Source organism: Mesocricetus auratus, unplaced genomic scaffold, assembly GCF_017639785.1.
Source record: "Mesocricetus auratus isolate SY011 unplaced genomic scaffold, BCM_Maur_2.0 Super-Scaffold_100041, whole genome shotgun sequence".
NCBI classification, from domain to species: Eukaryota; Metazoa; Chordata; class Mammalia; order Rodentia; family Cricetidae; genus Mesocricetus; species Mesocricetus auratus.
The window spans coordinates 5,476,868-5,494,388 of NW_024429218.1; the positions used below are offsets into that span (position 1 = coordinate 5,476,868).

At 44.6% G+C, this 17,521-nt stretch overlaps 1 protein-coding gene across 2 annotated transcripts in view; it reads left to right on the forward strand.

The window, feature by feature from the left end:
* The window catches only part of Slc10a7 (solute carrier family 10 member 7), a 224,157-nt gene that overhangs the window by 64,302 nt on the left and 142,334 nt on the right, over positions 1–17,521 (forward strand). Inside the window, exon 5 of one of the 2 annotated variants that reach the window (XM_005077735.4) lies at positions 7,851–7,889. The exons of the other annotated variant lie outside the window; for it this stretch is intronic. Coding sequence (XP_005077792.1) covers positions 7,851–7,889 — 39 coding nt within the window. The remainder of the gene's footprint in view (positions 1–7,850; positions 7,890–17,521) is intronic. 2 annotated transcript variants of the gene reach the window in all.

The window sequence follows — 17,521 nt, forward strand, 5'->3', positions numbered from 1 at the left end:
TTTGTCCTTTTGTAAACTTTTATTTGTGTGTGTACGAGCGTGCAGGAGCATGCCACGGTGTGTGAGTGTGTGAGTCAGAGAACAGCCTGGGAGAGTTGTTCTCAGTGTGGAGTCAGGACAGCCTGAGAGTTGTTCTCAGTGTGGGAGTCAGAGGACAGCCTGAGAGTTGTTCTCAGTGTGAGTCAGGACAGCCTGAGAGTTGTTCTCAGTGTGGGAGTCAGGACAGCCTGGGAGAGTTGTTCTCAGTCTGAGTCAGGACAGCCTGAGAGTGTTGGTTCTCGCCTTCTACAGTGTGGGTTCCACGGAGCAGACTCGGGTTGTCATTACGCTACATGCTGAACTTGTCCCCATTTTTGACCCTTTGTCTCTACATTCCTTCCTCCCAATCCTCACAGACCAACAAGGTCACGTTATCTTTTGACAAGGAAAGAGACCTGGGTGTTGGTGCAGGAGAGGTCTTGGTTTTGCTGATCTACTCTTGGTTCCTAGGAGTGATTAAAAGACATAGAAGGTTCCAGAGGCACCTTGGAGCAGGAAGGGAATACCCATTACAGGAAGGCTTTGGGGATCCAGAGGACCTGGGTGGTGAGAGACACCCATTTGGTGGGGAAAATGCCACGCAGAGCATTTTGTAACTTCCTCAGACCTGCATCATTATGAAACTTTCATTTTCATTTCTTCATCATTTTCAGAAAACCTAGTGAATGTTTTTTTAACCATCTGAGAGTCTGTCAGATCAGCCACTGACCACAGTGGGGAGTGCAGGTAGGCAGTGCTGGTCACGCCCTGCTCCTTCTTGCTCTAGGAGGCAGTAGGCACAGAAGTCATGCAGAAGGAAGACTTGAGCTCAGCAGGCCCCAGTTCCAGCCACGTGCTCTCCTTCTTACAGGCTGTAGGCGCTGTCTTCCCTTTTCCGTTGTCTTTACATGCAGTAAGGCACGGCTTTGTCTGAGGACCAGGGACATACACCTGACCTGCCCTTGAAACTCACAGAGGAGTCTGGAATAAACACATCTATTCTAGAGTGTCTCAAGCCCTGCTTGCCCATCTCCTCGTAGCCTCGGGTCACAGTGAGCGAGCGTGTGCGCGCATCAGAGGCTACAGCAGGCCTCGTGTTACTGGTGGTCCCTCCATAGGTGCTGTCTTTCGGCCCTTCCCCCACCCAGAGGCCTCAGCTCCCAACCTACTCTTGGCCGCAGGAGCCTGGGCTTCTTCCAGCATGGACACGCCTGCCGCCTCGGCTCCTTGGCTTTACCCCTCTGACTCGGCCTGACCCCCTGTGTCTAAAGTCTGTTTCATTTTGGTTCAGCTAAATGTGTGGAGGGCTGTGTTCCAGTTCCTTCCTGAATGGTGTGAATGTAAGAATCCTAACCCTGAGGTACTTTCCCATACCCTCCCTTGATAGCTGCTCCACTGGGCCTCGTGGTGGCACGATGAGACATCTGGATTTCCTCACTGTGCACTTTGGACCGTAACTTCACCCCAGCCTTTCTTTAACCCTTTGTCTAGACAGTTATTGCCAGACTCTCTTCTTGAGTGTGGTCTCTCAGAACAAGTCCAGAACAAAGATGAGTGTTCGCAGTCTTACCTGGGCTCGCATGGCGTGGAGATGACATTGCACCCTCACAGAATTGAAGTGTATCTTGTCCCTACTCCCACCCTCTCCCCACACCCTTGCCTCACTACAGATTGCTCTAAGCAGGACGCCTATCTTCATCACAAGTACCTGTCTCTGGTGTGATACACCTTCCCTGCCCAGACACTCAGGTTAGAGGACACACCATTATATTTCTAAGAACTCACACAGCGTGGACCTTCTACGGCGAGGCATGGGGTATGGCTGTCAGTGAATAGCTGCCATGGGAAGATGACGGCCATCTTGACCCTGTACAATTTTTTTTTTACTTCCATGGGAAGATGACGGCCATCTTGACCCTGTATACTTTTTTACTTTCACTTTTGGCTTGCTTGTAGATGTCTTCCTCCCCCCCCCCAGCTTGAAGGGAGGAATGAGCCTTCTCCTCAAAAGGAGAGCAGTGCTCCTGGAACTTTCCATTGCTTACTCTTCTTAATTTCTAGTCTCCATGTAAACTGCACAGAAGAAGGGCACCCTGGCCCAGTTTTGACATCTTTTTTTTTTTTTTTTTACCAGTGCTGAGATTGTGTTTGGTGTCTGGCATGTGGGTACTCTCCACATAGGGTCTCTGTCTTAGAACATCAGAAGGAATTTAGGGCAGCCACCACCGTCTTTCTGACTGTGCTGCCATCAGGAGTCAGGGTATTCATCAGGAGTCAGGAGCTTCACGGTTAGCGTTCAGTAAATCATTCTTAGTCTGTGTAAGTGCTGGGTTTAGTTTCTTTTGTTTTTTCAAGACTGGGTTTCTCTGTGTAGCCCTGGTTGTCCAGTAGCTCGCTCTGCAGACTAGGCTGGCCTGGAACTCACAGAGCTCCACCTGCCTCTGCCTCCCGAGTGCTGGGATGAGTTTTAGTTTCTTGCTTGGTAGATATGTAAGGGGAGGACAGAGAGGAGGACCGCCAAGACAGAGGGCCCAGCAGTGCTCAGACATGCTTATGTGAGTCCAGAGCATGAAACCTGGCAGCACTCTGGACACCTAGCGTTTGTGAGCTTCAGACTTTCCATAAGAAGAACGTGATAGTATTCCGTTCAGCAGTGGACATGATTGCTTCTACGCCTTCAAAGCCTTCTATTCCCATTGTCTTCAGGCTTTAAGGAAATTTGTTTTAAATTATTACAGATAGGTTATAAGAAAGTCAAACTTTACTAAGTAACTTAATAAAGGTGTGTTACATAAAACACAATGAAACATCAGTAAAATACCTTATTAGAAGTACTGAAAGCAAAATACTAGCTAAAAATGCAATGCTTTGGAAGCCAGTCAGCTCAGCGCTAATAGACCGTCGCAACATGTTTCTCCAGTTACCATCACTCTCACTGCCCATCAAATGTATTACTTTAGTTCCATACTTTGCAAATGCAGTTGGTGTTAGTAGTGAGAATATTGTGTAGAATATTCAGCTGTCGTTAAAAAATCGTAGCATTTACAGATGGTACTCTGTGAGTCAGGGGCTATTCTAGGTTGTAAGGGTGCAGTCCTGAATGGATGAGACAAGACCCTAGATGTAATGGAGCATTTTAGAGGGGGCCGATGTTGTTCTGTCAACTATGCTTGTCATCTTGTGTCACTGAGAGGAACAACTTAAGAAGCAAGGTGGCTTCAGAGCCTCCTGGTGGCCTGTCCCTGCCCTCTGAGCCTGTGTGGCAGCCAGTGCATCATGACAGAACAGGTAGCAGAGGAAGCTCTTTATCTGAAACAGAGAAGGGGGAACAAGGAAGGCTGAGGCCCCAGTGATGTCTGTAGATCACAGCCCAGTGATGAGGCCCCAGTGATGTCTGTAGATCCCCAGTGATGAGGCCCCAGTGACGTCTGTAGATCCCCAGTGATGAGGCCCCAGTGATGTCTGTAGATCCCCAGTGATGAGGCCCCAGTGATGTCTGTAGATCCCCAGTGATGAGGCCCCAGTGATGTCTGTAGATCCCAGTGATGAGGCCCCAGTGATGTCTGTAGATCACAGCCCAGTGATGAGGCCTCAGTGATGTATGTAGATCTCAGTGATGAGGCCCCAGTGACATCTGTAGATCACAGCCCAGTGATGAGGCCCCAGTGATGTCTGTAGATCCCAGGTGATGAGGCCCCAGTGATGTCTGTAGATCACAGCCCAGGTGATGAGGCCCCAGTGATGTCTGTAGATCCCAGTGATGAGGCCCCAGTGATGTCTGTAGATCCCAGGTGATGAGGCCCCAGTGACGTCTGTAGATCACAGCCCAGTGATGAGGCCCCAGTGACGTCTGTAGATCCCAGTGATGAGGCCCCAGTGATGTCTGTAGATCACAGCCCAGTGATGAGGCCCCAGTGATGTCTGTAGATCCCCAGTGATGAGGCCCCAGTGATGTCTGTAGATCCCCAGTGATGAGGCCCCAGTGATGTCTGTAGATCCCCAGTGATGAGGCCCCAGTGATGTCTGTAGATCCCCAGTGATGAGGCCCCAGTGATGTCTGTAGATCACAGCCCAGTGATGAGGCCCCAGTGATGTCTGTAGATCACAGCCCAGGTGATGAGGCCCCAGTGACGTCTGTAGATCCCAGGTGATGAGGCCCCAGTGATGTCTGTAGATCCCCAGTGATGAGGCCCCAGTGACGTCTGTAGATCTCAGGTGATGAGGCCCCAGTGACGTCTGTAGATCACAGCCCAGTGATGAGGCCCCAGTGATGTCTGTAGATCCCCAGTGATGAGGCCCCAGTGATGTCTGTAGATCACAGCCCAGGTGATGAGGCCCCAGTGACGTCTGTAGATCCCAGGTGATGAGGCCCCAGTGATGTCTGTAGATCCCCAGTGATGAGGCCCCAGTGACGTCTGTAGATCTCAGGTGATGAGGCCCCAGTGACGTCTGTAGATCACAGCCCAGTGATGAGGCCCCAGTGATGTCTGTAGATCCCCAGTGATGAGGCCCCAGTGATGTCTGTAGATCCCCGGTGATGAGGCCCCAGTGACGTCTGTAGATCTCAGGTGATGAGGCCCCAGTAGGCTCCACCTCCTCAAGGCAGCATCAGCTGAGACTGAGCCTTTAGCGTGTGGACCTCAGGAGAACTCCAAGTCCAGCTGCAGCAGTGAACGTGAAGTGCCGGAGAGCCCCTAGTCTTCCCTCCAGGGTGACCGCTTGCAGCGGCTCACATCACGTCAGCTCACGAATCTTGTGTTTTCTTTAAAGTTCTTTCTTAAATATGTGCATTGATGGCGCATGTCTTTATTTCCAGTACTTGGGAAGCAGGGCAGGCAGATCTCTGTGAGTCTGAGACCAACCTGGTCTACAGAGCGAGTTCCAGGACAGCCTCCAAAGCAATACAGAGAAACCCTGTGTCGAAAAACCAAAAAAAAAAAAAAAAAAAAAGAAAAGAAAAGAAAAAGAAAGAAGGACAATAGTGGATTTTTCTTGTGTGTGTGTGTGTGTGTGGCGGGGTTGATTAAAAGCACAGTGACATCTGCTTTGAATGGGTGCTCGTCCGCAGCTGGTGAGCATCCAGCGAGAGCCATCTCCAACATGAGGAGAAAAACTAAAGTCTTAACTTCATTTTAAAGTCAGTGACTATGTTTGGCACAAGGAGAATAAAGTGACCTAGAATCAGCTTTACCATCCCTTGCTCCACAGTCCTGTCAGAGTATGGAAAGACCATGGCAAAGCAGACATGAAAAACCAAACAGGATTTTGCTTGCTTGTGGTGTGAGGTATTAGATCCAGTCTTCTGGGTCTGTCATAGATTAGCTTAGTAGGAGAGGTAGACTTTGGCATCTGAAGACATCTTATTTCCTTCTGGAATTCTGTGAATGTGTCAGTTCATGCTTAGGATGAACTCTCTCACATCCTTCCTTAGAAGACCTTAGCGTGTAGTGGGGCGGGCAGGCGTGTGAATGGAGTTCAACAGAATGAGAGTGCCACGGCAGATAAGCTCGGAGAGTCTTAAGGCAGGCATGGGAAGCTCGGAGAGTCTTACAGCAGGCATGGGAAGCTCAGAGAGTCTTATGGCAAGCATGGGAAGCTCAGAGAGTCTTAGGGCAGGCATGGGAAGCTCAGAGAGTCTTAGGGCAGGCATGGGAAGCTCAGAGAGTCTTAGGGCAGGCATGGGAAGCTCAGAGAGTCTTACGGCAGGCATGGGTTTGTTCAGGCCCCATGGATGTTGTGTATATATACAGTTATGTGTGGGCGGCTGGCTGGAAGGGTGGTCTGCACGCTGCTTGGTTAAGACAACTGAGGGTTGCTTAAGGTCCTCTCCCCACCCTTGAGGGGGGAATTAATCGTCTTAGATCAGGGAGCAGAGGTGTAAGAAATAGCATGATGTCATGAATTCAGGGAAAGCAGGAGTAGTTTAGTGAGGCAGGGAAGGAAACGGAGAGAGCTGCTTATATGAGAAATCAGTCTCCGGAACTCTTGAAGTCGTGATTCCCTCCTGTGCTGCTCCAGTAGAATTGAGCCCAAGACGGGGTTCAGTATCTAACTCCATCTGGTCGTCGGAGCACCCAGAACCCTAAATCGACCACTTCACAAAAGTTGTTGATACTGCCTAGGAGGATGGCATAGCAGAGAATTCAGACCTTCCCCGCTATCTGAATAGTCAGGGAGGTGGCTGGGGACATCTCCTTGTGCTACCAATGCACATGAAACATTACTTACATTTGGATCACAGACGCGGGCAGGAGTGACTGGGGTGGAGGGCTCTGGGTCAGGAGTAGCTCTTAGTACTTTCTCAGCTTTTGTGGTTCGGCGTTTCTGTAAGTGCTGAGCAGGCTCACTTGCTGTCCAAGGTTAGGGAAAGGGTCTGAAAATGATTTGGAAGGAGGAGCTCTGGTGGGAAATCCTCATTTCTTTGAAAAAACTAAATCTATCTTAAGCATAAGGTGCACGCGGTGTGTGCAGACTTCTGGGAAGTGCGTACTCACAGGAAGGGAGCCAGCGTTCCCTGCTGCTCTGACCTCAGCCCACTTGTATCTCCTTTCTTTTCTCTCTACATGAAATTTTCCTGGAATTGTCCATAGCAGGATTCTAGGAAGATGCCTAAAATATGTTGCTATATTTTATAGTTGTAATTTGTAATATTTTATGTGGCTGAATCTTCTTATTCCTCCTCATCTCTCCCAGTACAACACAGAACGCCATATGCCACTGTCTCTGTCAGGAAGCAAAGGTTTCCCAGGTCTGTGCTTGTTGCCACACAAGAGCTGGGGTCCAGTGCCATCTTTTATTGATAGGACTAGCAAAGGAGAACTCTAATGACATTATCAAGGCTTTGAATTAATTATGAAGTGGCATAAGAGAGCCAAGCTCTCTGGAGCCGGCGATCTCATTACCCATTCACTCTCAATGCAGCCTCCTCTGGAGCAGGAGGCACTTCGAGCTGCAGCCCAGCCGTGCTTTGGACTTCAGTCAAACTTCCTAAACTGATGCCCTCTGTGCATTGCGGCCGGGAATGTCCCTAACAGTTAACTGGCACTGCTCTGGACCTGCTGGACATTTGAATAGGTTTTCTCCACATGCTTTTTGCCTAGTTTTGGTCTTTCTTTCTTTCTTTCTTTCTTTCTTTCTTTCTTTCTTTCTTTCTTCCTTCCTTCCTTCCTTCCTTCCTTCCTTCCTTCCTTCCTTCCTTTCTCTCTTTCTTTCTTCAAATCAGATGTTGTACACGTTTTCCCCATTTTGAGTAATGTGAGAAGCCACCAGGACTATGGCGTAGCTTCATGGAGCACAGGGACTGACTTAGTTGAGGGGTGCATAGCTTCTGCCGTGTGCTCAAGGATGCTTTGGTAAGCAGAACCAATCATTTCTTCTTTAATTTTGGGTACCAATTGCTTGTTTCTAACCAAGACATGATTAGCATGACAAAGGTCGTCCTGCTCACACCTGTCCTGACATTGGTTCTCAAGTGCGATTCTCCCTCCTTCGTGATGAGTGTCGTTATGCATGCATGGGTTTCCTAGTTCCAACAGGCAAACCAGTAACAACCCAGCTTTGATTTCCTGCCGACGATGGTTCTTTTGGACCGGCATCTCTTAGCAAGTCCTTTCCTGCCTGCTTTTGAGACTCGTTATTGATGAAATTCCTGAGCTGCAGTCATCTATTTTAGTAAACTATAGGCCACTGGCATCTTGGAAAGCAGCGATGACTTCACTCTGTAGTGGGGTTAGCGTCTGAGGTTTTGAACACTGGGGAAAGGGAGAATGGTAATCTTTCTTGTCCTGCTTTTTACTGTCAGTGAGTTTGTCTCCCGTTTATTCTCTTCATAGGCAGCTGCGATATTTAACTCAGCATTTGGGAGTTTTTTGGTGAGTACATGGTTTAACTTTGCCTGTTTTAATTTTTCTTAAGATACTGTTTTGCACAAAGATTCAGTAAGAGCTGAACTTCTTATACTCTTTTATGAAGTGTAAAAGTTTTGGGATCTTTGCACATACCTTTAATTATACCCTGAGGGGAATTAGTAAGTAAAAACAACTAAATATTCTTCTTGCAATATATTTTGGAGACTTGGGTCTAATAGTCCGTTAATGGATTCAAGGAATCAATTAAAATGCCATGTGCCTCCTTATAGAGGTTATGTCAATATATTGATCATTTAATGAGGTCTTTTAGATGATTATCATTTTGTGTCCTGGGACAGAGGATTTTGAAAAGGCAACACGACCCAGCTGGTCAGAAAGGGAATGCTAATTTATGGTCGACACGTCATTTATTTTCTGCATTTCCCCGTCAAAGAAGCTACCCATGATCTTGAATATGTCTGAGAAATCATTGTGGAATAATAACCAAAAAACTGATGTGAAGATATAATTCATGAGCAAGTTACAAGAAAATACAGTATTTCTAGAGATCTACATATAAATCATAAAATGAGTCAAATGCAGTTCCACCTTTGCAAGCAAAACCTCTAATTATGAAACTGTTGTTTTAACATTTAATTATTTTTAACATAAATTATCATAATACCTAATTTGTGTTATGAAAGAATAGAGATAGAAACAGTTTTCTTTATTTAATAATGCTATTTATACTTTCAAATTTTCTAGATTCAGTAAAATAAATTAGAATATCTGTTTTAGGTGCAGACTTCATTTATAGATCTGTAATGTAGTGACTTACAAATGACTGGGAATAAAATCTGTGGACTATAAACTGGCTTATGAATCCAGGTGGCACACCCATTACATGTGCTTAATACACTCTGTGTTGCTTGCTTCTGTATTGTATGCATTAAGTGACAGCTCAGGCTTTAAACACATTGCTAGCTTGGTGTTAATTCCTAGCATGCTACATAGCTGTTCAAGCTATTGTCTTCTAGAAGATGTTGATTCTGTAAAACACATTGCTGACGTCCCACTCTTAGAGACGCCATGTTTGAGCTTTGTCACTGGCTGGCGTCCCACTCTTAGAGACGCCATGTTTGAGCTTTGTCACTGGCTGACGTCCCACTCTTAGAGACGCCATGTTTGAGCTTTGTCACTGTCGTCGTTTGCATTTTGATGCCGTATTTTTTATTGGCTTAGAAGCAAAGTAATAAAGTATAATAATATCTGTTGTACTGGGAAAACTGAGGCAGTAGGATTGCCACAAGTTTAAGGCCACCTTAAGCTACATAATGCGACTCTAATTCAAATACACATGTGCGTGCAAACACACAGGGGGGGGGGGAGAGGTCAGACAGAGACAGAACACATACACATATACAGACTGATGTTTAAGACTACTTAGTTTAGACTCATTAAGTCACTATCCCACTATTTCATTTCTTCAGATATTATTCTCTACATTGTTACAGTTGTTTAACAGAATAATATGTGTAAAACACAAAGTTTCCGGAAGCCAGTTTGGTGTGGTTTGAAATCATCCACATCTCCTGTGAAGTGTGGCTTCCTAACTTGGGTTGCTCACTCATGAGAAAGCCCCTGATAGCTAAGAAAATGCGATGAGGTGACTGTGTAAGTGTCCATCCACTCACTGGGGAGAATGCTTGCTACATGTAGTTTGAGCTTCACATTGGCCGCTGGTGTCCCTTGGGTAGTTTTCTTTTAGGCCCAGATGTGTGCAGGTCCAGAAGGAGAGCGTACACAAAGCTTTTCTGCAAACTCCGTCAGCTCCCTCCCCTCCACATTGTGTGTTCTTACCCGAGTCTTTCTTCCTTACATCCTTGACTTTTTTTTTTAAAAAAAACCTTAATGCATCTAATGGATCAAAAGTGTTTATGGACGTCTGTCCACACAAACATAGGTATTTTTCAAGTAGCTCTGGGTAGTACAAAGAAACCCTAGGTCATTCCAGTAGCTTGAGGACAATATACATTAGAAAAGAAAGCATTGTTGCTGGGCATTGGTGGCACACAGCTTTAATCCCAACACTCAGGAGCCAGAGGCAGGTGGATCTCTGTGAGTTCAAGGACAGCCTGGTCTACAGAGTGAATTCCAGGACAGGTATGGCTACACAGAGAAACCCTGTTTTGAAACAAAGCCAAAGCGGGGGAGAGAGACAGAGACAGGGACAGACAAAGAGAGACAGGGACAGAGAGAGAGAGAGAGACAGACAGAGAGAGAGAGAGAGAGAGACAGGGACAGAGAGAGAGAGAGAGAGAGAGAGGGAGGGAGGGAGGGAGGGAGGGAGGAAGGAAGGGAGGGAGGGAGGGAGGGAGGGAGGGAGGGAGGAAAAGAGAGAGAGAGACAGAGAGGGAGAGAGACAGAGACAGAGAGAGGTTACTGTGGCTACGTGGTGGTCATCTGCGTGGCACAGGCCGCATGCACTCACAAACAGTTCTGGCCAGGGGCGTCTGTCTGCTGGTCTCTGCCGCAGAGGGTGAAGTGGCAGGGGCGTCTGTCTGCTGGTCTCTGCCGCAGAGGGTGAAGTGGCAGGGGCGTCTTCTCACTTTACATGTCCTTCCCTTTCTCTCCTTTCTCTTTGCCAGAGTTGAAGATTACCAGCAGGGATTGAGAATAAAAGCTGCCCCTGTGTCCTGTGCATGATTTGCCCCAGTGGAATAACAGATAATCCCCTGCCCCATTCTTTAACATAAATATAGCAAGCTTTGGTTGATGAATTGCATGTAGCTCTCATCCAAAAATGATGTGATGACTTGCTGTCTCGGGACAGAGACAGAGCTCATGTCTTTCTGCTCTGCCGTCCATAGCATGAAGCTTCCTGCCCCAGGGTTTGCACACGAGCCAGGATAGCTTCTTCAATTCTCTCTCACACGCGCACGCACACACACGCACATGTACGCACGCATGCACACACTTGCACACACACAGCATTCCTGGAATCCCAGTTCCATTCTTCCACACAGTCACAGCTCGTCAGTGAAATGTGGCAGTTAGCCATTGTTTCTGTCACTGAAGAGAATGTTTAACACAAGAGCCATTCTGCCTATAAGGAATGTACAAAAGTTTGCTGAAGTTTGAAGAAGAACTTATTTTAGTGGAATGATATGAGAAGTTGGTCCTTGAGTTGGTATTACAAAGACTCACTCTACAGAGAGAAATTCTGAATTATAAATTATTCTGAATTATAAATAATAAGGAATGGTGTTGCTGGTATTGAGGGTTTTTTTTTTTTTTATGAAGAAATTTTGTGTTTATAGGTAGTAGCCATCCTATTGGAAGCAGGGTGGGTTTGGAGTCTCTCCTGACTGAATCTTAAATGAACCAGATGCGTGTGCCCTGTAAAGTACATAATGTGGACTAATCATTTCGTCTATCTATAGAACCATGTTGAAAATGCAAAGAAAATGCTTGTGTGAGGTGGTAGAAACAGATTTGAGCTAAAATTTGCATTTAGGTGTAAATCTCTGATATTAGAAGTTTTTTGTGTAACTATTGAAAACTGCCAAATGAAGAAATTATCTCTGCCAGGAGCTATACGCACTAAGATACATTGAGTCAATGGCTGTTCTCTGGTTATGGGTAACCTTCCTTGTCTTTGTGTCTGTGTGTGCATGTGTGTGCGTTCATGCACGTGTGTCTGTACATATGAGTGACCAGTCTGTATGTGTGTTCATGCGTGTGTGTCTGTACATATGAGTGACCAGTCTGTATGTGTGCGTTCATGCGCGTGTGTCTGTACATATGAGTGACCAGTCTGTATGTGTGCGTTCATGCGTGTGTGTCTGCACATATGAGTGACCAGTCTGTATGTGTGCGTTCATGCGTGTGTGTCTGCACATATGAGTGACCAGTCTGTATGTGTGCGTTCATGTGCATTTGTGTTTACACAAAAGAAATCATCACTCATAACCAGAGGATATATGTATGTTAGAATCTGTATATATTCTATATTATGTACTCTATCAGAATATATATTATAACAGTCTATATAAGCATTTTAGTATATATTAGAATCTGATATGCATTAATATTTCAGGCTAATCCCAATTACCTGAAACCTTTGAAAGACTCTTATTAGAAGACATTTTGGAGAAAGACTTAAGGATATTTTTGTTGATTTTTCAGGCATCTGGGTATAACAAATAAAATATGGTTCATATTTATAGCTAGTTTAATAATGTCGCAGGCCTAGTTAAAATGTAATGATTTTAAGAACTAATTGTTATATAAAACTTTTTTAATGGAGCTATACTGGTAATAACTAATGATAGATGAATTCAATTTACATAAATTTCAGACCAAGAGAGCATTTTGAAATAGTGCCATAGAGGATTGCTTTAAGTTAAGAAGTTAATACCTGCTCCTCCTCTGCTCATTTCAGTTGTTTAGCTTATTGCTATTGTGGAACGCAGTGACTTGAGACTTCCTTCTTGATGAGGTTATCTGCGTGCTCTGGATAACGAAGATGATGTGTAAATGCATATGCCCACGTGTCCTGTGTGTAATGCTTGTGCCTATGCATCCAATGTAAACCAACACATGTGTAATGCTTGTGCCTGTGCATCCCATGTAAACCAACACATGTCAAAAGTACTATTTTGCATGTTGCATTCTCATCAGAGGGTGTATTTGTTTTTAGATTTTGAAACATGTTTGGAAGATTTATTTAGTGTCTTATTTGTGTGTGTGTAAGTGTGCTGCATGTGTGCCTGGTGCCTGTGGAGGGAGGCCGGAACAGGGCCCAGCAAGAAGAGAGAAGAATCTCACGCCTTAATGAAGGCATGTAATGTTTCCTCTCTCTCCCTTCCTTTCCCTGTCCTTCCCCTCCCTCCCCTCTCACGCCTCCCCAACCCTCTTTCTGCACAGGGTCTGACTCAAACTTATGATCTTGCCTAAGTCCCCCGAGTGCTTCAGGCCGGCACTTCTTTTACTTTTTTTGTTTTCTTTTGTTTTTACCTAAGTCTAGGGTGTATTTAGTTCATGAATATGGAGGAGGTCATTTTGCTCAGGATTAACGATGATGTTGATTTTAACCAATCCAAATTACTTGGAATCTTACTTGGAATCTTGGTTTACCCTTCAAAGTTCAGGACTTGTTTGATTTTCATTAGACTTCATTGCCAGAACAAGCAGGCATCTTCATTTCAGGTGGTGTTCAGGGCTGTCCTGCACAATACTATTTGAAGCTCATCTTTGTAGCAAGACTCTGACCAGCTCAGGACTTTGTCTTTACAACTTGTCATGCAGACCTTTCTCTTTACAGAGTGGAACATAGCACCTTTTTGGACAAATGAGCACCATAAAGGCTGGATTGCTGGCATTGATTAGTTTTCCTTTAATAAATACTGTCGATTCAGGTGCTAAGGAGTTAGCCTGGTCAGTACACGGAACCACATGTGCTGAGGCTTGGTGGGGCCCTCAACACTCCCCTAAAAATCCAGCTAATGTGGTCTGTGCTGACAGTCCCGGCCTGGGGAGTGCAGGCAGGATGCACGCAGCCAGCCAGCCTGTCCTACTTTTTGAGTTACAGACCAGGGTGGAGCCCAGCTTACACAAATAACAAGGACAAAACAATACTATGGATTCATTTAACAAGGTAACACAAAAGGCGAACCACAACTCTAACCTATAGGGAATATAATTTTATTCTAAAGCCAAATGGATCCCGTATGTACAGTTTCCATATTTCAATATGGATGTGCTTTTGTGAAGCCTTTATAGAAACAGAAGAAAAGAACAAAGAATGTCATGAATGAAGACACTCCTTAAACACACTGCTGGAAACACTATGTGGACAAGTTAAAGTAAATGGGATTTTCTGTTGTAGGGCCCAGATGCTGTCCTAGCCTCTTTGTGGGAGCTAGGCTTCTGTACATTCCAAAGGGCTTACCTAATTAACTGTCCCAAAGATCGTAGCTCACACACAAGGAAGACAATAAGGGACTATTAAGAGGCCTAAAGATGGCTTTGGAGGAGTGACATTCCAAGATTGCGGCCATAGGCTGGTGAGCCCAGCAGACGTCCACATCTTCCCAAGATCTTCCTTCATGTGAGATGGAAAATCACCTCCATGTCCTCACGGTCCTTAGTTCACGGCTTCTCTCTAGATCCCGAAGCAAAAGCAAAGATAAGTAAGGATGTGGGGAAGAGCAGCAACAATAAAAGACCGAAGAGGCCAATGGCAGGGCCACCCTCAGTGCGGTTTCCCGGCGTTCAGGCCCCATTATGGTCTTGCCATGTCAGCACGCTGTTTGTTAAGTCAGACCCACTTTTAAAATTGGAATTTATCTCAAGCCCAAGCTTCCCCACAACACTATAAATAAAAACTATCTTGTTATGACTAAGATATTAAATCACATGGGAAAAAGCTGCTGTAACTTTGTAGCTATACTCTGCAGCCTACACAGACTGTCTCCCTCCCCCTCCTGAAGATGAGATTAGCACCAAGAGAATTTGCCAGCGCGAGTCAGTTTCCCTGTGTTCAATGAGATCCTGCATAATACTGCTCTCTGAGTTTCCCGATCACAAAGACAAGTTAGAGCCCTTTGGGACAAACGAGGAAAATCCCAAACTCAGGGATCCCAGCAATAGAGGCTAGGCCTGTTTCCTTCCTACTCTTTCCTGCGCAATGCTTGTCCAACACTAGGCATGCGTGTCCAAGTGCTGCACGGGCCAGAACTGAAACGTGCTACACTGCTTTGAAGGAGGGCCCTCCCACAGTTGAATCAAACTCTTATCTGAGTTAATCAGTGTAAATAAAAATGGCCTTGTTATTGAATAAAAGTGTGTGCAGAATGTCTCCCTAGCCCATTTTAGCAGCATAATGCTCCGTGTGCCTGATGGGACTGGTGTAGCAAGTAAATGCATTAGTCACAGCAGCCATTTTTCTTGCAGATTTGTGACGTAGATTTAATTATAGGGATGACCAGCAACTTACAAATCTAATTTTGGTGGAGGTTGAGGCAGTTTTTTTATTTTAATAATGATGGATTTTTTAAAGCAATGATTTCATTACTATTTAAAGAAATCTACTAGTGTAGAACTAGCCAATTGACTGTAGTTATTTTATTACCCTTTAACAAATGCCATGTGCTTTCATTTTATTTTTATTAATTTTTAAAATGTCATCATTCCCAAACTGGAAATATATTTGCCCCAAAACTATTTTGGGTGGAAATAAATAAATATACACATATTCTGGATGCTTATAAAGGCCCTCTTTAGAAACGTTAACCCTTGTAGTTGGTTAAAACCAAGATCGAGTTTCCTTAATTTGAAACTTGAGAACTGCATAGCGTTATGGCCATCAGTCCAGCTGCCCAGTGACTCCTGGTTCTTAATGATCACACGGTTCTCATCGTTTTGTTTCTCTTCCTCCAAAGCACACATTACCAAGATTAATCTATTTTTTCATTGTAAATACCGTCCATTGACTCTGTTTGTTTCTTTTGTTATTGTTGGCAGAAACTTAAAACTTCATGTCACATTTACAGAGATATTTTAGAGATTAGTATTTGCCATGTTAGGTGTTCATTCTGAGCTCTGACAAATGTACCCGTGTATAGAGCGCCTCGGTCTGGGCGAGGTGATCTGTTTGATCAGAGGTTCCTTCGTGCCCATTGTTCTCAGCCCCTGCTCTACCTCCAGACCTAAGGCCTCTGGGTGACCCCGCCTGTCTTTCCCGGGGATCCTGTGAGTGGCGTTCCAAGGCTACAGAGAAACCCTGTCTTAAAAAACAAAACAAAACATAAAAGAAAGAAAAAAGAAATTGAATCGTCTATTTCTTTCTTTCTTTCTTTCTTCTTTCTTTTTTTTTTTTTTTTTTTTTTTTTTTTGGATTTTTCGAGGCAGGGTTTCTCTGTATTGTTTTGGAGGCTGTCGGTCCAGCCTGGCCTCGAACTCACAGAGATCCGCCTGCCTCTGCCTCCCGAGTGCTGGGATTAAAGGCGTGCGCCACCACCGCCCGGCTGAATCGTCTGTTTCTTTTTAAAAATACATTTATATACTTAAATTTCTTCCTCTCTCTCTCCTCTCTCTCTCTCCTCTCTCTCTCTCTCTCTCTCTCTCTCTCTCTCTCTCTCTCTCTCTCTCTCTCTCTCTCTCTCTCTCTCTCTCTCTCTCTCTCTCTCTCTCTCTCCTCTCTCTCCTCTCTCTCTCTCTCTCTCTCTCTCTCTCTCTCCCTCTCCCTCTCCCTCTCCCTCTCCCTCTCCCTCTCCCTCTCCCTCTCCCTCTCTCTCTCTCTCTCTCTCTCTCCTTCTACTATGTGTGTAGTGTTCTATGTGCATGTCAGAAGAGGGCACCAAAACTCGTTATAGACAGTTGTCAACCACCATGTAGGTGCTAGGAATTGAATTCACGTCCTCTGGAAGAGCAACCAGTGCTATTAACCTCTGGGCCATCTCTCCAGCCAGCCTGTTTCTTTATGCTTTTGTGTAGGTCTTTATTTCGGATACCAATCATTTATCAGATATTTATTTTACAAGTGATTCCTTTTAAATGTACCACAAGTGAACACATAAGCGCGCACGCGCATACACACACATGCACACACACACACAGAGTGTATACATACATACACAAATACACCTTTATTTCTTGTTTGTTGTTTTATTAAGTGACTTGTAAGGGAAAAGTCTATTAGTTCAAACCTAATCTGTATTTTGTCTTTCCTATTTCGTTCTTTTTGTTTTCTTAGTTCTTGCTTTACCTAAAGGCACAAAGATTGCTGTCCTGTGTCTTCTCTCAGCTTTGGTTTTCACCTTTTCGCTTTTTCACTTAGGCCTTGTGGTCCATTTGGAGTTCGGGTTTACAGATGTGTTGCAGCTAGGTTTTGTTACTTATGGTTGAAAAGTCAATTTTTTAAAAAATGTTTGTTCAAATATCCTACTCCCCCCACTGTAGATATTCTCCATTGCTTTTGTATGTGAAGTTCTTCCCCACAAATATCTGATGTAAATTTACATGTATTTTCTTTTAGTTTATAGTCAAAACTGAATATCTAATTCATTGATACTCAACTGGCAGCTCTGTAGATGTAAACATAGTTAGAAAGTAGTCTATCCGCTCACAATGATGCTGGTTAAGGAAGTCAGTTTCTGCTCGTCATTTCCTCTATTGGTCTATCCCCCATAGCAGCCTTAAGTGGCATTCCTGCATCTACAAGATGACATTTACATTGTCTTTGAAAATAACTGGATCAGTATTCTATTCATGGTGCTTATCACATGAGACATTAATACAATCACTTAGGACAAAATTATTTAAAACATAAAATGGGGTGAGCATAGAAGATGGATTAAAACCTCATTCTGAAACCTCGTTTTGATTTCTAGCAGTTCAATTCATAAATTATAGTAAAATGTCCCTATTTGGCAGATTATGGACTTGGATGAGCACAGCTTTTTAGGGAACTTTTTAAAAGTGAAATTTGTCATTCTAATTCTAAAGCCATGATTCATTTGGTTTTAACTAAAACCTTGATTGATTTAGTTTTAACTTTTGGTGAGTCAATAGTCCCAGCTGCGAAAGGAATGAGCATCTGTCAGTGACTTGGATATCCTGGAGTAAAAGCACTGTCGGTCTTGAGACGGTGA